General features: G+C 42.9%; 1 protein-coding gene across 1 annotated transcript in view; it reads right to left on the minus strand.

The window, feature by feature from the left end:
- The window catches only part of syne1a (spectrin repeat containing, nuclear envelope 1a), a gene marked incomplete at its 5' end in the record, with an annotated part of 197,608 nt that overhangs the window by 145,145 nt on the left and 31,495 nt on the right, over window positions 1-20,968 (minus strand). The window contains 21 exons of the mRNA XM_080744962.1: window positions 42-697; window positions 817-970; window positions 1,489-1,655; window positions 1,954-2,077; window positions 3,972-4,159; window positions 5,199-5,297; window positions 6,537-6,764; window positions 7,505-7,661; window positions 8,160-8,320; window positions 8,785-8,925; window positions 9,873-10,037; window positions 12,913-13,080; window positions 13,668-13,832; window positions 13,946-14,054; window positions 14,192-14,400; window positions 14,934-15,095; window positions 15,619-15,753; window positions 16,408-16,572; window positions 16,918-17,076; window positions 17,782-17,958; window positions 20,063-20,206. Coding sequence (XP_080601088.1) covers window positions 42-697; window positions 817-970; window positions 1,489-1,655; window positions 1,954-2,077; window positions 3,972-4,159; window positions 5,199-5,297; window positions 6,537-6,764; window positions 7,505-7,661; window positions 8,160-8,320; window positions 8,785-8,925; window positions 9,873-10,037; window positions 12,913-13,080; window positions 13,668-13,832; window positions 13,946-14,054; window positions 14,192-14,400; window positions 14,934-15,095; window positions 15,619-15,753; window positions 16,408-16,572; window positions 16,918-17,076; window positions 17,782-17,958; window positions 20,063-20,206 — 3,833 coding nt within the window. The remainder of the gene's footprint in view (window positions 1-41; window positions 698-816; window positions 971-1,488; window positions 1,656-1,953; window positions 2,078-3,971; window positions 4,160-5,198; window positions 5,298-6,536; window positions 6,765-7,504; window positions 7,662-8,159; window positions 8,321-8,784; window positions 8,926-9,872; window positions 10,038-12,912; window positions 13,081-13,667; window positions 13,833-13,945; window positions 14,055-14,191; window positions 14,401-14,933; window positions 15,096-15,618; window positions 15,754-16,407; window positions 16,573-16,917; window positions 17,077-17,781; window positions 17,959-20,062; window positions 20,207-20,968) is intronic.

Below are 20,968 nucleotides of genomic sequence, written 5' to 3' on the forward strand. Positions count from 1 at the left end.
CTGAGAATTAAACCAAGCCCTTCTGAAATAAAGACCAGTACCTGTTCTGAAAGGCCTGTATGGAGCTTTCTCTGGCCCCCTCCTGCCTCCCAGCCTCTTCCAACATCCTCAGATTCTTCATGACTTCTTCCCTCCTCTCCCTGAAGGAGCTCCACAGCGCCCCCAGGGCCTCTGCCTCGCTCTGCCTCCAACCCAGACCCCGCTGCACGCCCTCCAGGGCCACCATGAGGGCCACTGCCTGGCCCCTGCAGGACGTTCTTCCACGCGGTCGGCCCGTCTCTTTCGAGTCCCTGCACTCTGCCCCACCCAGGTGTAGGTGGGCCTTGCCCAGCCGGCCGTCTAACCCCACCGCCTGAGCCTCCAGTCGGGCGACGTCCCCCGCCACCTCCCCGAGCCCGCGGTGAAGCTCGTCGGCCTTGGCAGAGTCCCAGCTTCCCCTGCCCTCCACGGCCTCGCGGAGGCCTTGCACCACCCTGGCTGCTGCGCCGTGGTTCTGGAGGAAGACCCCCAGCTCGGCCAGGCACTCCTGGCGGAGGAGCAGCAGGCGCTGGGCCTCGACGAGGGGCTGGAGGCAGTCCTCCTTCCAGTCCTGAAGCTGCTGCTGGGCCTCCGGGGTTGAGGAGGGGAGGAGGGAGGACTCTCTCTCCTGGAGGGTTTCTCTCAGGGACGTCTGGCCGTTTAGATTTGTCTCATGATCCTACAAATAAAATATTAAATTAAATATCTAAGACCTTCAATAGTAAGCAAATAAAAACGTACAGTGATTGCGTAGTCTATTTATTGATTAAAAAGAGTTATAGAATATGAATGACTCACCTTGAGCTGAGAGACTGCAGACTCCAGGTCAGTGATATCAACCTGGGAAGAGCTTCTGAGGCCAGACAGGAGGTTCTCACTCCACTGGGTTAGGGTTAGCAGAGCCTGGTCAAACAGCTCCACCTGAGACAGCTGTGACTGCATCAGTGCAAGCCTACACCGATGGGAAAAAGTGACTGTTTGGTATATGAAATGATTCACAGTAATCCTTAATCAAATTCCATCATATTCAAGAGCTTTTGGAGAGAAATGAGACGGACTCCATAGAGCACTGCAAAGGGGAGGGATGTGTGTGTGTCTGTGTCAAGCTGAAGCTTGCTGATGCTAGTTAATGTTATATACATGAAGGCAATTATGTTTATGCACACATTTTCGGTTTCGGACAAAAAGAATCCAGTTGGTCCTAAAAAAACACAGCTTATCAATTAATCGATCAATAAGGTTATCAACTATCAATTAATACATTAATCGATAATTTGCATCCCTAATTGTAATGCACTTATAAGGCATTATAACACTTAATAATGTGATAAAAATAACAAGGTTTATGTAGTACTATAACTTATAATAATATAATTTATGAGTGCTGGTCATAATGCACCAAATAATCATTATGTTACCAAATAGTATCAGTATCAGTATAACCATCCAAAACCATAAGGCCAGAAGTACCTCTGTGTTGTGTTGTCCTTCAGTGAGGCGCATCTCTCCTGCAGCTGTGACAGGTCCTCAGTGAACTCTTGGATACAACTTTCAGGTGCAGTGGGGTACAAATGCTGCCCCAGGCTCTCTAGACCCGCCAACAACGCCTCATGGGAGGGTAATTCCTTCTGCATCTCCTGTACAGGTGACATTAATTATTGCAGTACATATTCCGGTATAAAAAAGGTTAAAATACAGAAAGAACAAGAACATATGGTTGTTTGTATGGATGAGATTAAAACATCTCATAATATATATATAAAAAATTTAAAATTAAAACCACAACTGCAACCAAATTGTATAACATGTACAGTACTACATATGATATATGAATCAACAAGGATGTACATTCTGGTCTTAATCCATTTGTGTATTTCTAATACGATTATTATCCATATGACTCAAGGGAAATAAAGTACCCGTAAAATGAATTACCTGTACATTTTGTAGTTCAGATTTAAGCTTTATTTTGTCCACAGAGAGCAGGTTGTTGTCTGGACAACAGACGGACGCACACCTGTCCAGCCAGCCTCTGATGGAGGAACTCTCCTTCTCAAATCTGAAAATTAGAAGACATTCTTAATGTCACTGTATCTGCTATTGTCGACATGCAACAAGACCACCATAGGGCGAAGGCTTTTCACAGCTGCAGAACCGGGGTTCAGAGGTATTCTGAACCAAGCCAGCCCAATTGACGATAATAAAACAGGGACCCGAACTCCAATGGGTCATGTGGATATTATACAAGCAAGCACAGTGGCTGCCTGTTGCAGCAATGGATAAGTGGCGAAGGTTAGTGACATGTTGATTGCAGGCAAGTCAACCTTCCTTGCGCCATCATGACATAACATTAACAAAACAATACAAAACAAAAGTTGTACGTTTGTATATTAAGGTTAAATGAGATGTAAAACTCCAAACCTATATTAATTTGTCTAGGCTAGGCTACTGTGCGACGGTGTCGTGCAAGCAGTTCACTCAGGCTCACTTTATTCTGTCATTTTTGGGCAAGCGACACCTCTGCATGAGTGGATAGATATAATAAGTAACTATAAAAACAGGAGCAGGATGCGTCTATGATAAAGTGAAAGTAGTAACAAGTTGGGTGCACAATGTACATACAGTGCGCACCTCTGCATGCACGTGTGCACTCACGCGCACACACACGGATATGGTGTCTGTGTTATTCTTATCTGCCCATGGCTCAGTGTAAGTGACAGTGTCATAATAGAGCAGCTCTATCTCTCCAGAGCATCCACTGCCGAACGTAATCACAAATACATACACCTGCAGGGCAAGAGATGAGGTTGACTGTATAAGAAGACACACACACACACACACACACACACACACACACACACACACACGCAGGCACAGACAAGACATAAGGACAGACAGACAGACACACACTCACGCAAGCATGCACACACACACACACACACACACACACACACACACACACACACACACACACACACTCACTCACTCACTCACTCACTCACTCACTCACTCACTCACACACTCACTCACACTCACACACACACACACACACACACACACACACACACACACACACACACACACACACACACACACACACACACACACACAGAGAGACCTTGACCTATCTGACACCTCCATTGAAGCATAACCCTTTTTTTATTTGATACTGTGTAGCAGTGTTACAGATCACAAGCTGGCTCATATTTTATCGTCTAATTGATTGCTTATTTGATTTTTTTGCTTTTGTTTTTGCTTGCTATAGATATAAAGATATGACTGACGATACAAAGGATGTCATTACATCAGTAATGCAGATGCTGCCCAGGGGACAGACAGCGTCAAAGACAAAGAGAGGGTACTGTAGATCATAGAGAGACGTGTGAATGATGCAAGGCAGTGAAAGGAGACCTGGCAAGCTCAGGAGACTTTAATGAAGACAAAGAAACAGCTTAGAGGGAGACGGTAGACAAAAGGACATTAACAAGAACACAAACAATTATTACATGCAGCCTATTACAGGAGGAGTCATCTCCAACTTCATATGAATCAATATTTTTTTGTCCATACAGCAGCCGTACAGAATCCCCAGTGTAGGTGCATTGGAAGATGGATCATAGTAAACCAAATAGTACAGAATGACATTGTAAAATACTTATTTCAATATGAGTGTAATCCGATTGTAGAACATAAAAAGGTCCCCAAAATACCAATGACATTCCTTCTTTCTGTGTTCAACCTCGTCCTATAGGATTCTGACCATATATTTATGGAGCTCAAGTCCAAGTATCCAATGTGGTCAAACTTTCAGCAGTGGAAAACCCATCTGGGTATTATACTGTACATTTGACAAAAATGTCGTTATTGTAGTTCCTTTAGAGATGGTCGAACTCTTTCCAGACAAATAAACATACAGTACAGTTAGGCATGCTTTGATAGTGGCTTTACTGTACCTTTGCCATAATGTCAGAAGATTTTCCAGCATAGCTTTGGTCTCCGTGGCCTTTTCCATGTATTCTCTCTGCTCCCTCAGGAGGTCATCCACCTCCTCCTCCAGCTCACTCCCCTCTCCAAGCCTCTTGGTGGCCGAACACAGAGCCACCAGCCTGGGCCTCAGCTGCTCCAGAGCCTGGCACACCTCCTGGAGGAAGCACACAGACAGACACTTGTAGTTGGCTCCAGTGTACTTTATATCACTGTTTCCCAAACACTGGGTCGGGACCCATTTGTGTGTCGCGGACTTGCGGACCAATTTTTATGGGTCACAAGTAAATAAATGTTCCTTTACTGTAGGCTATATTAATTAAAATCAAAGAAATTCATTCCATAAATTAGAAACAACGTGGCACATTGGTTTGGAGTTGAGTTCGATTTCATTCTTTCGTCCTCTAGTTTTGGTGAAACTGGGACTGTAAGACTGTTATTTGCAGTTTATTGTGAGAAATACATTGAGTGTTTCAATAATGGCTGTTCTAGTTCAGTGTCTCATAGCTTTATTTGATTGGCTCAGGAGCAGATTTGAACTGGAAACAAACAACACCTTCATAATGTGTTTCCAGTCCAAATCTCACACTAAGCCAAATGAAGCTATGAGAAACAGACCAAGAACAGGAAATGTTTATGCCACCTTCTAGAACACTGGTTCTCAACCTTTTCAAGCCGTGACCCCCAAACTAATCTTATTTTAACTGGGGAGCCCCACCCTGACAAGCACTAAGAGTTGAGGCTTTACATTTTGTATAACACGGTTCTATTGTTGCGGTTCTATTGTGTTATTGTTGGCGTTGTGAGCATGTAGATCAGCTATTTTCACAATTTCTGCCTCTAATATTTGACAATTTGGCCAATGTTAATTTGTCATTTTAGAGGCATTAAAAAGTCTTAAATTGTCATTTTAGAAATGTTCACATACCCTCTATATATACCCTCTACACTTAAACTTTATGTTGGTTTGTTTACTGTTGAGTGAGAAAACAATGTTGCACATTAAGTTAATCATCTGGGGACCCCCCAAAATAATTTGGGGACCGACCTACTTGTTGAGAACCACTGTTCTAGAAAAGGGACCTACAGTTATCCACAGAGCCTTTTCACTTGGAAAGAAATCATTCTGATTTTGATGAATGTGGGGCTCACATTTTCAAGTCTTACTGTAGATCAGATGTCATTGGTGTACCTACCATGTGTTCCTGAAGCCCTTTGTATGTCTCAGATGATGATAAACAAAATGTGATTGGACAATCCAGCTTCTGCTTGAGGTCATTCATTGCTTTCTTCACCTGATGATGACAAATATCACTTACTCAAATTACAAAATATTATTATTGATTCTCCTGTCAAACTTTCTGCACAAAACCTTTAAAGATATTGAGGTGCTGTCCACATTCTCTCATCAGAGAAAAATGCAAATTAAAACTGTTCATGTGCTGCTTGCTTACAAAAATACATCATAATATAACAATATCATTAGTTGAACTAAAAGCAGTGCTCTTCCGAGCACAGGTCTCCGCCAGGTCAGGCATCCTGGTGGTGCTATAATAGGCCAATGTGAAAAAGGTGGCATGTCTTCTTTGCCAATCTTAGGCCTTTCACAGCATTGTGTTCCAAAAATGTGTTTTGCAAAAGTCTACCTGCTGGTGGCGCTATAACAGGCCAAAGTGAAAAGGGTGGCATTTGTTCCTTGACCTGGTGGGAATATGTGTGACACATTTCATGGTAATCGCAAGCTGCGTTCCATGATTTGAGGCATTTTGTTCAAAAACAGAGCAATCCTGCAAACTTTGGAAGCTAATATTAGCCAAATAGGATGGAATATGATATATGGGACATCAAGTCTGATGGAGTAATAGCAAAGAAAGTGTTTCACATATGTTGGCCTCCTGGTGGCACTCTAAAAGGAAATATGCAGGGCAAAGGTTTATCCTTAGCTACTAGGGAGTGCGCATACAAAGTTTTGCAGTGATCGGTGGGTTAAAGGTAAAAACACAAATTGGCCTGTTATAGCGCCACCACATGGCTGATTTGAGAAATTTGAAGTGGCATTTCTTCCTCTGCCTAGTGGGAACATGCGTGCCCAATTTCACCAAGATTGCACGCTGTGTTAATGATTGAGGCATTTTTTTCAAAACGGAGCAATCCTGCACATTTTGGAAGCCAATTGTAGCCAATCAGGATGGAATATAGAAAGTCAGACAGATCCATGTTGTTCACATGACTGTAGAGATACTGTCTACCGATTTGCATGATTTGTGGACAAAATCTGTGGGAGTAGTGTACAGAAATGTGTTTTGAAAACATCTGCCTCATGGTGGCGCTAGAGCAGGGCCATGTGAGAAATGTGGGGCAGAGGTTCTGAATTGGCATCCAGGGAGTGTGTGTACTGAGTTTTTCTTAGACCGGGCCAACGGCGCCGGAGATTAGTTGGTAACAAGACGAACAGACACACACACACGGACAGACAGGGGCGAAAACATAATCTCGCCATGCCTTTCGACCTGGTGGAGACAATTATGGCTTACCTGTTCCAGGTTGTCACAGCATGTCTGCCTGTAGGAGGCGCTCTGGGTGAGCTGTCCACCGAGCTGCTCCACTCTCTCCCTCAGCTCTTCCCAGTATTGCCCCATGTTGGCCAGCCTTGTCCGGATGCGCTCCACCTCCCCAGGTGTCACAAACTTTGACAGGGCCTCACACTCTGCCTCCAAGTGGGCAAGAACGGCCCCTCGTTCCTCTAACCCCGCCCCCACCGCCTGAAAGGGACAGCAGTAAGAAGGAGATGGTTGAATCAATCTAACTATTGTTAAACAAGACTGTATATAATGCTGGAGGGTGTTTAATTTGACAAGACTGAATAGCTAGTTGGTTGTTGAATGCTTTATTAACAGTTTGCAAATAGTACAGTGGTACAATTATACGATGGTGCTAAAAGGATAACACAAAAAGCACTGAGGGCTTATTTCCATTGCGGTCCTCCTGTGAATACCAGCCAGTAAGCCAGTCAGTCACAGACATTAGCTTTTGTAGGGCTGGGCTCGCTGCTGCGGTCCAGCCAAAAATAAGTCTTGGGCAAATACTTGGATAGGCTATACCTTTTCCACTCACGATACGATACGCATCACGTTACATGGTTGACGATCCGATACATGGACGATATTGGTTCATTCATGGCAATACGATACAATTATTTAAAATCGATACAGTAACTATTTAGCAAAACATTTGGTATCACTTTACATTTTTATCTGTGTGAAAACGTGTAGACTAGAGAGTGCAGGTTTTTTAAGGGAAAATGTTATTATCATAGGTATAAATAAGTAAACAGTGCAAAGTCAAATGATACGATATTTTGCTGTTTGCATATTGATATAGTACTGTAGATCGTTGAAAATGTAAATTGATGCATCGTTGCTGTATCGTTATACCTCTAATGGCTACCGAACAAAAATACTGAAAGTACATTATAATGTATGACTTGTGTGTCGTACTGTACCTCCACGGTGCTGATGTGTCTGTCCAGGGGATCTGAGGAGGATGTTGTCCTTGCCCTTTCTAGCTCCTTCTCTCTGTCAGAGATCCAGCAGGAAAAGGCCACTGATTCACTGCTGAACCTCTCCCACCACACACACACCAGCTCCAGCTGGACAACACTGGAAGGACAGGACACTGGGTTAAGAAAGCTTCTCTTTCATTTTTAGAGCTGCAAAGAGCACACATGCCCACATGCACACACACACATTTCAAAATAGGAAAGGTACCTATAATACAGACTATCATAGGGCCACATACATTTTCAAGTCAAGTCACTATTATTTGGTACAGAATGCACGCATAACTGCCAAAGCTACTGTTGTGGTACGGTAGCAGAAAACAGTTACAAATAAAACATAATTATGTGAGGTATATTTATTTTTGTTTCAGCATTTTCTTTTCTTTTCTTTTTATTGTTGTGCAGTCTCCAGTAATTGAATGTGGTATTGTTTATTCATGTTTGGTGTCTAATAATCCCATAAGACACGAAAATAAAAAATCATTCATTCATTCATTCATTCATCAGGTGGAAATTTAATTGAGAACAAGAACTTTTTTCTGAGGTGTTTTATTTGTTAATAATGTCAAGTAAAGAAAATTGAATAATAGAACAATACTTCTTTCTGAGGTGGTCTTGCAGTTGTGAGACCATCTCTCTGGAGGACTGGGCCTGATGCAGGAGTACTGTCTGATTCCTGGGTCCCAGAAGAATATCTACTGCCTTCTCCAGGAGCAGATCTGCCTGAGACGCAACCTCCTCCGTTCTCTTGATGAACTCCTATAGACAGGACAAATAGATGCATGAGAAAATATAGGGCCCACACACACACACACACACACACACACACACACACACACACACACACACACACACACACACACACACACACACACACACACACACACACACACACACACACACACACACACACACACACACACACACACACAGCACAGGGATGTGTAGTGTGCCTGGAGGGGATAAATTTAACACATGCAAACAACAAATACATGCATACTCACACACACAAATGCATAACACATCACATGTACTGTACACATAGAGTTGCATTGCTTATATCAATATTAGAGCGCACGCATGTGCACAAACACGCACACACGCACACACACACACACACACACACACACACACACACACACACACACACACACACACACACACACACACACACACACACACACACACACACACACACACACACACACACACACACACAGTACCTTGTTGTGGTCCAGTTCAGTTCGGAGGCTGTCTAGGCTGTTGAAGATGAGTTCTTTGTTCATGGCTGTGTTGATGTTGCTGACAAACCTCCAGACGCTTTCTCTCTCTGCCTCAAAGTCCTGCCAGGAACTCAGAGCTGCCTGGAGATGTTATGAAGAGAAGAAAGGAATAGTATCAGGAATAGTATAGTAGTGGGCATAGTAAGAGTACTAGTTGGCATACAGCCACAGGTAAACTGTAACAAACTCCTACACAGTATTTTCTTCTCCTACATTTAAAAATAATATAGGCCTATAATGTATATATTTCAAAATATATATTTTTTAAAATATACATAATTTAAATAATTGTATACATTTTAAACAACAAATTAAATTAAGAAATTCAAGCAAGCTCGCAACGTGGCACGAAGTGGCACGTTTGTGCGCTTGTAGATCTCAAGCCAAACAACTATAATCTTCAAAAGTGACATTCTAGAGTCTGTAACTACGGCCCCTGGAAGTGGTGTAAAGGAAGTTGTCATTGTTCGTCGTTTCCGTTCATTACATTATCGTTACATTATCATCAAAACCTTTGTGTTTTGCCAATTATTTGGGGGCCCACTCGCAATATCCTCAGGTCCCAACAGTGGGCCTGCCCCTGGCCCACAGGTTTGGGAATATAATACCACATTATTTTGGGGGGTTCCCAGATGATTAACTTAATGTGCAACATTGTTTTCAGTTAACAGACCAACATAACATTTTAAGTGTATAGAGGGTAATATCTGCACATTTCTAAAGTGACAATTTAAGGACTTTTTAGTACCTCTAAAATGACAAATTAAACATTGGCCAAATTGGCAAATATTAGAGGCCGAAATTGTGAAAATAATCGATCTACCGGTACACGCTCACAACTGTGAGCGTGTAGATCGTCTATTTTCACAATAGAACCGTGTTATACAAAATGTAATGCCTCAACACTTAGAGCTCGTCAGGGTGGGGGGTCCCCAGTTAAAATATGATTATTTTGGGGGTCGCGGCCTGAAAAGGTTGAGAACCACTGCATTAGCACAGTGACACAGTGAGCCGCCCGGTCCTCATACCTGCAGGCTGAGTTCCTGTGTCACAGCTTTGCGGTCCACCTCTCTGAAGGCTCCTTCCAGCTCCCGTAGCGACTGGCTGAGCCCCTCCCCCTCCTGCATCTGGCGGCAGTGAGACACCAGTAGCTCCGCCTCCTTCCTATCGTCATGCAGACGCTTGAGGTGTTGCTGCAACATACACATACATGCGCACACATACAGTATGTGCACAATGCACATACAGTATGTGTGTGTGCGCGCACACGCACACACACACACACACGCACGCGCGCACGCACGCACGCACACACACACTCACACACACACACACACACACACACACACACACACACACACACACACACACACACACACACACACAGACACACACACACACACACACACAGAGATACACATAACAATATGTCAGAGATGCAATAATGTATAAACCTTCGCCAACGATTTCACATTTTCACCGTTCATCTGTCTGTGACCAACATCTCAAATACTAATGGCCGTAATGCCATACAATTTTCTGTGTACATTTATTTCTTTTCACCATAAAACCAACAAAACATTTTACCAACTACGAAACTACAAACATAAACACATTTTAAGCCGTGTATGGCTATACAGGTATACTGTATTAACCACTTAAACCATACTGTATATACACTTGGTTTGCTCCTTCTTTCCCTCTACACCAAATCACTTCAACGTATATGTGTAGTACAAGCTCATAATGTGTCATTTAGCAACACTTTTCAGGAAACTAATAAAAGTTCTATATTCTGTTGCTATAGAGTGTTTGTTCTGAAACAGTGGTCACACTGTCTTCCAGCTCTTTGTAAACAGAAAATACATTTTCAGGTGGGTTGCCATTTTCATCCAATCCAAGGAGAGAGTACTCATATATCAGCTTCAATTAAGACTTATTATAGCAACAAAATATCACTTACACCCCCTTTAAAGACAGCATGAAAGCATGTATGTTTATGATGGGCAATTATCATTGGAAATTGGAAGTAGAAAGTAGCATTAATGGACAGAAAGTACAAGACATGTCACACTGTTCCAGTGAGTTGGCATCATTTTTCAACAATAGAGTTTTCTAGGGCAGTCGTCTGCTTCAGACCCATATGTTCTCCATGAAGTCCTGACCCTCTGTACCAGACGGAACACAGAATCCCCCTCATATTGGGTTATTCTTAGTCTGCGACCCCCACGAGAGCGTCTCGTGTCTCACTTCTCGGTTCATGTTAATATTGCATCAAGGTTGTGTTAAGTTACTCCCCAGTGGATCTAAATCTCGTCATTTCACACAGTGGAATCTTAAAGAGCCTGTTACTCTCACACACAATTTTTCTTTTCTTTTTTCTCAAATTCAACACTCCATCCCAGTCTCACTGAGCTTCTTAATATCTGTTTGTCTAAACAATAAATTATGAGAAAACACAACACAATTGTGCTCAGTAGAGAGGCTGTCTGAGAATCCTTGGCTCCTTCATGCTTTATATTGAAGTGGCCCTGAAGAAGACACTTAACCCCTAACTGCTCCCCAGACTGAGTTAAAATACAGTAGTCAACCTCTGCTCCTAATATCTAGGATGGGTAAATGGAGGGGCTTTAATTCAGGTCCATGTGCAAATGGACTTGGCAAGGGATATCTTTTTTAAGATACATGTTTGCTATTGTCCAAGAACACATCAAAAGAATAGTTTGCCTCAGGGTGTTTGAAACTACAACTCTCCCCACATGTCAATTTGACATCAAGATTTGCTGTGTAGGGCTCCATCTTTGTGGAGACTGGGGTTTGATTCCTCCACAGTGCCTCAGACTTGCCCGGGATCCAAACTAGTGAAAATAGCAGATCTACAAGCACACAACGCATCGCTTTGTGCCGTGTTGTGAGCTTGTAGATCGGCTACTTTCACTACTTAATTATTATTTATGGAATTTTGTGGATTTGTTTGTTTTAAAATGTACATTATTATATAAAAAATATATTAAAAAAAATGTATGTTTTTTTTAATGTAGGAAAAGAAATCCGTGAACCACAAATGGGTCCCGACACACTGTTTGGGAAACAGTGTCCTATAGGTAGGTCAGGTTCTGTTGAGCAGGGAGTAGGGATGGGACGATATGAACATTTCATGTCACGATTATTGTGACCAAAAGAATTGCGACTTACGATATTATCGCAATAATCAAAATATCCCCAACATCCATTATCCTGGGCGGAATGTTTGCCAAAAAAATAACCGATCTACAAGCTCACAACACGTCGCAAGTTCGCAACACAACGCGCTGTGACCTTGTAGATCGGCTATTTTTTGGCAAAGAGATTTGGTAGAGAGTGAAAAAGAAATGCCCTCATTGTTAGCTGAAATGAAGCAGCCTCCCCAAGACTAGGAGTTGGCAGAGGCAAGGATCTATATACTGTACATGGGGGGGGGGGGGGGGGGGGGGGGCAATAGCAATGACTAAATTGGGAATAAAATCAAAAGTTGATTAAAAAAAACTCGCTCACTGAATGTAAAATGTGTCTCATTTGTAACAACACAGGTTCTGCTTAGGGCCCATTATTTTCCCATTAAGTGACTCCCATGAGTATGCAATGCAATCTCTGCCAAGCTGGCTGTGCACATGAGAAACTTTTCTAAATGATTATCTAACAGAAACTGTGGCTGACTGTTTCAGTGCATTTTTATGTTAAGTTAATGCTGCACCATTCAGTGTGATGTTTGACCAATGAAATAGAACAGCCAATAAAACAGATGACATGCTCTGCACCCAAGAGGGAGAAACCTGTTCATTTGGTGACCCCATTGCCTTTCACCTAACACCTCCATGAGGCCAGAATCTAAAATGAGCAAAGATTGTTAGGCCTTGCATCACTCCTCAAATCACCAGAATAGAATAATATATATTTTTCAATTGCTTCATTTTAAAATGAGCATTACTTGCATTTATCCATTTAGCCATCATAATTTATACATCATCAACAGTTTTACTTTAAGCATTCCCTCTTTAGCTGCTAGAAATATAAATAACAGAGACATACCTGGTGTATGAGGTACAGCTGCCTGGCCTCCTCCAGGCTCTCAGCCTCCAGGATCTGGTCTGTCTGGTCCTGAGCCTCCCTCCGTGCCCTCAGCACCTCCTCTAGAGCACCCCGTACGTCCTCTCTGAGCTCGTCACACTGGGACATAACGTTGCCCTCCTCGCCCCACTTAAAAAGACAAGCGAGTAGAGGACCAGAGAGCATGAGAGTTTGAGGAGAAGAGAAAGAATGGCAGGACATTACCAACTTGGAATATGCGGCGATGCGATATTAAACTAGAAAGGAGCAATTCTGTCAAAAAATCAGTCAAAGGTTAACAAAAAACAGGTTCACTTTGCTGGCAAATGATTCTCGGACCGAGAACGATAGTGTGTTGCCTATAGCAACCACACTAATAATCAAATCAACTTGCAGTACACCAGGGGTGACCAAAAAGGTAGATTGTGATCTACCAGTAGATCACAAAGGCTGTGCAGGTAGATCACATGACATGTCATTTTAAAAGTAGCTCTCAAGTCAAAAGAGTGTGGGCAACCCTGGAGTACACCAATAAAAGGAAAGACTACATCACTATAGTTCCAGTGTGATTTCACATTCCAGAATATAAACATTAACTACAACCTCAGCAATATAGTATTGGCAGGAAAGTAAGGGTTCAGTGTTGAGTGTTGAAAGAGTGATTTTTTTCTGTTATGTTTCATTTGTTTTCCTTTGCAGACTGGATGCTATTGGAATGAATGTGAGTAAGGTTTTACCTGACAGAGTGAAGCCAATAGTGCCCTGAGGTCGGTTGAGAGTTTTGCCAGGGCCGCTCTCTGCCTCTGGACCTCCAGTTCTGGGCTAACCTCGGACAGCACGGTCAGTCGGCTCTTCAGCCACAACAGGTTCTCTTCACGGCACTCCACTGCATCCTGAAGGGCCTACAAGTGTGGGAATTGGAATTGAAGCATAACAGAAGCAATGAAAAGCCTACTAAAGTTGAACTTTTAACTTTGACTTTATTTTAGTGCCCTGATGGAAAGGTCAGGCTCACCTGAATCGCGGTGTCCAGTTGTTCCTGATGGGTGGAGTCTCTAGCAGTCTCTCTCAAAAGCCTCACCTGCCTCCTCTGAGACGAGAGCCAATCAGAAAGCTCACAGAACCTACAAAGGTGGAGGCAAAGTGTGCCATAACACAGCAATTACATTCTGCCATTTTACCAGTGAAAAGGTCGGATTTAAAGGCCTTTTATGCTAATATCTAGTTAAGTAGTAAGTCAAATGTATCTGTCAATACTCACATCTCGTTCCACTCCCTCCATTTATCAGGGTGCTGCAGCAGCTTGAGGTAGATGGATTCTATTTGACCTTTAACCTCTGCCAGAGCCTTCCTGCTGGAGTCGAGGGCTCGGTGGGCAGAGTCGTTGTCGGGTAACTTCTCACATACATCCTCCATGTTCCTGATCCTCTTCTCACACGATGTCAGGGGCATGCGTTCCTTAAAGAATGCCTGGGAGGTGGGGGCGAGGTGAGAGAAAGCATAGGTGGATTACGTTGGCTGGAGAGCGCTGATGATCACAGGTGATTTTTATCTTTCCTCATTTTGCATTCATCTACAATTTTGCCAGATTTCCCAGTCAACGCTCTGACTCTTGTTCGCCATTTCACTCAATGTTGATGACTTGCATTTTACTTCCCACTTTTCTCTCTCTCATTACAGTGTTGGTGAGCTTGTAGATATGTTATTGTAGCATTTATTTGTACATTTATGTACATTTTCACTTATAATGATGTGCCCAAAATACGGACGCCAGGTTGGTCACTCTGTGAAACAACCACCACGGCTAATTTACAATTTTGCGACACTTTAGAGCGGAGCCAACCGCTCCTACATCTGGCTTTGTCTGTATGTATGTCCGCCCCCATTGGCCAAGCTTCGTGGGACTCATAATGAAAGAACTCATAAAAGGCATCACTCACTTCACACTATGTGTGATTTTTCCCCCTGTTGAAAATACATAATATTTACTGTATAAAACTCACCCTGTGCTCCCTGACCACACGTTCGCTGGTGCATGTGCCAGACAGAGCCTGCATCTCTCTGTCTAGCTCCTCCCTGCAGTCCTGCAGGACCGCCCCCACTCGTGCTTGCTCCACATCAACCTTCAGACGCATCAGGTGGGCAGGCACCTCACCCTGGACATCCTGTAAATGAAGTATTAGAGAGTTAGTAAAAACATCCCAGGACACAACGTGAGAACATAGTGAAAAGGCTTAAAACCGCAATCCATAACATTTATGATCCGATCTCGGGCCCCCTGCGTGAGTGCAGACATTTCTACTGTTCAGCTATAACGGAGAGCTCATTTGGGAAGATGAGTTATTTTCCTTTGAATTTCATTCAACATCTCTTGCCAACCAGTAGTGGTCCTATAGCAATGTAATTTCTCAATAGAAGAGGGGGGAAACCTCTGCCCACTGCAGTTGTGTTTAGCTATATTGTATTAACATACTTTACTATACAAATGGGTTAAAATAACTTTTTATTCACAAATCTGATTTGATAGATTGCAGCATTAACTTGGACCAGGTACAGATAAACATACAGATCTTAAGAAAATGTGTCAGATATAATGGTCTACTTAAGTTAAGCTAATGAAGTATTGACTGACTCTGCTCCCTGACAGGCAGCAATTAGTGAGAGTGATAAGTCGTAGTGAATTCCTACCTTCCATTGTTTGTGCAGTCTGCGGACAGTTTCCTGCAGCCCCTGTTGCTCGTCCTCTGGTAGGATGTCTGTTAGCTCATCACACGCCTTCAGAAACACACTCAACGCCCGCTGGTCCATCTGGTTGAAGAACTCCTGGACAGAATAAAAACCATACGTTATTTGGGCAAGGGAAGCACACTTGAGCTTATGTGAGTTTGCAATGAAAGGCTTCATTTCGAAACTAGACAGGTGTTTGTAGAGGAGGCAGAAGAGAAGAAGGGGTCATTTCATTATCTGGATATCCTGAAAGACCAAACTCAATGTTGAACAGGATTATTTCAACATGGATCCATTGATACACACTCAGAACCTCATCCAAGCCATTGTAGATCAGAAATTACCTAAATCCCCTACAGTACCCTCACAAAAAACATGCAGTAATCCTGGTCTCTATAATGCCTCTCCCTGGTCAGCCGGGGTGCCTGAAGTAGGGGAAAGGAACTGCTTGGAATAACGTGTTCCTTCCACACGCTACTCCCTACCGGGGAAACTCCCCCCTGTCAGGTGATAAGAAGCGGCCAGCACACTCCTCGTGCATTGCAGGAAGCATGAGCTCAGTTCAGGGCTCTCCCCAGGTTGTCAGAGGGAGAGTAGCACCCTCAGCAAAAAACGGGTTACAAAATTGTGGGATAAAATGTTGTTTTTAAAATTAGTCTTGAACTTGGCAATACATATTTGGCTGTTTTAGCCATCAGCAACAGACTATAAAATGGCCCACATGAGCCAGTACTGTAGATTTGGGCTCACTGTGTGCTTTTTCTGCAGCTCCTCTGGGTCGCCCCTCTCTCGCAGGCAGCCCTGAGCCGTCCTCAGCACCCTCTCCAGCTCCTGGCGGGACTCCTCGAACCTCCTCCTGAGACAGTTGTTGGCCTCCTCCTGCCTCCTCCACTCCCCCATCTCCTTCATCAAGGCCTAACGGAAGAGACAGCACAGGTCATGACGTGGGCGAACAGTCTCATAGGTAATGTATCGTAATTGCATTGTTCGTCTGTTCATTAAGCCGTGGAATAATGAGACAGATGAGTAATGCTAACCTGTACTGTTGTCTCTGGGGATATGTCTGTTCTGTGATTAACAGTAATTAACTCTCTCTATAGCTCCTGTACAATACTGCGATTGTATGAATGAATGTGTGTGTGTGTGTGTGTGTGTGTGTGTGTGTGTGTGTGTGCGTGTGTGTGTGTGTGTGTGTGTGTGTGTGTGTGTGTGTGTGTGTGTGTGTGTCACTTAGTGCATGTAAGTGCACGTCATGCTAACCTGTGCTGAGCTCTGTATGTCGGCCACTCTCTTTTGCAGGAGGGACTGGTCAAAGTTTCGGAGCACCTTACTGTTGGAGAGCGCCCTCTGCAGGGCGTGGTGGTTCCTCTCTATCACTGAGAGGCAACGTTTACTGCTCTGCTGCTGGTTCAGCAGGTCCTGGGAAGACAGAGGAGGAGGAACAAACATTTATGAATTTCATAGGGGGTAAAAAATACAAAACAACCATCAATACTGTACAACGCATCTTCAACTGAAAAGTGGCACAACTCATTGTCGCCCATTTTTGATAGATATAGTTATGCGATACTTGGTTACTTGTTCACATTATGTTCACTATATACTGTAGATACGGTAGACATATAAAGTTTGCTTGACCACAGATGCTATTTACATAGCAAGTTGTGTAGATAGAATGCAGAATTGATGTTTACCTGGTGGTACCCTAGTTTGCAGCATTCAATTGTTTGTTTTCTTTGCACTGTATACTTGAACATTTACAGGTACCTGCTGTTTGCTAACTACATAGGAATAATGCAACTTATTTCAATCTTACACTTTCTCTTTTTTTCTTTTTTTTTTTACTTTTGTTTATTGTTTTTTTTTAACAAGCATTCATTGTATGAATCAAGAAAATGTTTTAACAATAATCTTACACTTTCTCTAGTCTTACACTTTCTCTAGTATTTCTTCAGTTTAAACGTTTTTCTGTTGAAAAGATATCATTTTAGTCAAGTGAAAGGGTTGTGCGATGAAGTATAATCTTTGCCGTAACTGGACTTTACATTAGATAACTGGAATCTTTTTGATTCAAAGTCTGTCCCGCTCTTTGAACTGCAACACAGCCATCATACAGTATCTAACCTGCCAGGTGACTTTGTGCTGGGCATGGGTCTGTGTTTCGGGGTCTCTGGCAGCGGCGGTGATGCGGCTGGCCCTCTCCAGAGCCTGGTAGAAGCCGCTGATGTGCTTCTCCATTTCCTCCAGCAGGGGCAGCAGGCCGTGGCACTCCCTCACCAGGGGCGGACACCGCTCTCTCATCTGAAAATACACACACAGAAAACTAAACGACGCTGACCGAAAGAGGTGATGTGGAGCAGTGGGGTTCTCAACCTGTGGGTCGGGACCCCCAGGGGTGTCCCCAGATGATTAACTTAACGTGCAACATTGTTTTCTCTCTCAACGGTAAACAAACCAAGGTAAAGTTTGCACATTTCTAAAGTGACAATTTACTTTTTAATTAAAGGAGTAGTTCACCACTTTTCAACCTGTCTTCATATAATAGGTCCTCACTAATGTTCATGATAAAATATCACAATTTTTTTCTACTCAGTCCGGGTCTCATAGGAGAGCTGTGGGAAGTTCAGAATCCATCGTCTTGTGACATCATCATTTTCCAAAAAAAGAAATTAATCAATATTTTTGAAAAAAATATTTAAATTTTTATTATTGCGAGAACAATGGCTTCCACTTTAAAATTGCAACTTTTCAGGAATAGAAAGCCTGCAGTTTCTATAAGCTGGATTGGCAATCGATGATGTCACAAGACGATGGGTTTCTGACCTGCCCACAACCCTCCTCTGAGAAAAAAAAAGAAAAGAAGAAAAAATAATATTTATTTACTATTTTTGAGTGAGGACCAATTATATGAACATAGGTTGAAAAGTGGTGGAGTGCCCCTTTAAACATTGGCCAAATTAAAAAATATTAGAGGCAGAAATTATGAAAATAGCTGCTATTTTCACAATAGAACTGTGTTATAAAAAATGCAATTCCTCAACTCTTAGTGCTTGTCAGGGTGGGGGTGTTCCCCAGTTAAAATATGATTATTTTGGGAGTCACATCCTCCACTGATGTGGAGGATGTGGGTAAATAGGTTGAGATAACGATATTGGGATGTTGGTACGTTTGACATACTTTGCCTCAGATGTGCTACTTTGTCAAAAAGAGACAAAAACTAGAAGCAGTGCTCTTCCGAGCACAGGTCTCCACCAGGCCAGGCGTCCTGGTGGTGCTACTGTATAATAGGCCAATGTAAAAAGGGTGGCATATGTTCTTCACCTTAGACCTGGCAATCGGACGCTGCATGCATGATTTGAGGCATTGTGTTCCAAAAAATTGTTTTGCTAAAGTCTACCTGCTGGTGGCGCTATAACAGGCCAATGCGAAAAGGGTAGCATTTGTTCCTTGACATAGTGGGAATATGTGTGGCAAATTTCACGGTAATCGCAAGCTGCGTTGATGATTTGAGGCATTTTGTTCAAAAACTGAGCAATCCTGTCAACTTTGGAAGCTAATATTAGCCAATCAGGATGGGATATGAAATATCAGACGGATCAGAATTGATCACATGACTATAGAGATACTGTGTACTGATTTGTGTTATTTATAATATCCAAAAATATGTTTTACATAAGTCGGCCCAAAGGTGGCGCTAAAAAAGGCTGAAAAATTCAGTGGAAAGGTTTTTCCTTGGCCTCTAGGGAGTGTGTGTACAAAGTTTGACACTGATCGGTGGAGTTATAGGTAAAAACGCAAATTGGCCTGTTATAGCGTCACCATGGGGCTGATTTGAACATTTTGACGTGGCATTTCTTCCTCGGCCTAGTGGGAATGTGTGTGTGCGATTTCATGATAATTGCACTTTGCGTTTGTGATTTGAGGCATTCTGTTCAAAATGGCTCAATCCTACAAACTTTGGAAGCCAATCTTAGCCAATCAGGATGGAATATGCAAAATCGGACAGATCCATATCGATCACATGACTGTCGAGATACTGCCTACCGATTTGTAGGATTTTTGGACAAAATCTGTAAGAGTGGTGTACAGAAATGTGTTTTGCGAACATCGGCCTCATGGTGGCGCTAGAACAGGCCCATTTGAAAAATGTCGGTCAGAGGTTCTGATTTGGCATCCAGGGAGTGTGTGTGCTCATTTTGGCAGCGACCGGGCCAACGGCGACTGAGATTAGGTGGTAACAAACTGCGAGGACGCACGGACGGACGCACGCACGGACGCACAGGCGGACGGATGGACGGACGGACGGATGGATTGAGGGGAAAACATACTCTCCCCCATGCCTTCGGCTGGTGGAGACAATAAAATAAAAATCAAGCTAGATTTTCCATGAGATACTAGCAGGTACCTTGCTCAGATGACCTTTGACCGTTGCCATAGTAGCCATGACCCTAGCACCCTCATCCTGTGACGCATCCTTGACAAGGAGCTGAGCACTACGGGCAGCCAGCTTGTATTGGGTTTCCATGGCAGCGACCTTTTGCTTGGTATTCTGAGATAGAGAGAGATGTGGGAGTAAAGAGTAAAAGTCATCTTAGAGATGAAGACAACTAAACTCGTAGGACATACAAAAATGCCCAAACATTATTAAAAAGCAATTACATATCATCCTGGCCTGCATGTGTACACAGTCAAATCCTTAGTGATAATTTAACTCAGAGAGTGTACTAATGGAACCAAATGTACCAGGTCCATTTGGTTTTAAGTGTACACTCTCTAAGTTAAAACGAACACCCACATTTTCTATGTGTACTGCAGCTAGATCACGAGGAGGAAAAGCATCTCAGAAAGCACGCACACACGCACACACACACTTTAGTATGCTGTGTTAATATATTGCTTAACAAAGGGGCCTCTACAATTTCACATATCTACTGGTATGAGCAAGTAGTGTTTCCGTGGAAATCCCAGCTTAACTTAAATTACACAGTTAACAGAAACTCCCACCAGCGGAGAACATTTGAGTAGAGCACCATTTTTCTTCAGAGACAAATAAATTGTTGCTGTTGCACAGCAAACTAATGCCATTGAGCAAGGCAGCTAAAAACCACTGTGGTATGCAATCAACCCATCAACCAAATGGATCCTTACAGGGCCATTTGGTTTAATTTTACGCTCTCAAGAGTTCAATTGTTGTTAAACATTTGCACTACTTACTTTACAAGAAGTCTACACAATTAGAGGATGTAGAAGAATTGATATTTTGATCAACGTTGGCCTGTTATATCTCCTATGGTACCACATCAATACAGCA

Source organism: Nannobrachium achirus, assembly GCF_963921795.1.
Source record: "Nannobrachium achirus genome assembly, chromosome: 16".
Classification (NCBI taxonomy): Eukaryota; Metazoa; Chordata; class Actinopteri; order Myctophiformes; family Myctophidae; genus Nannobrachium; species Nannobrachium achirus.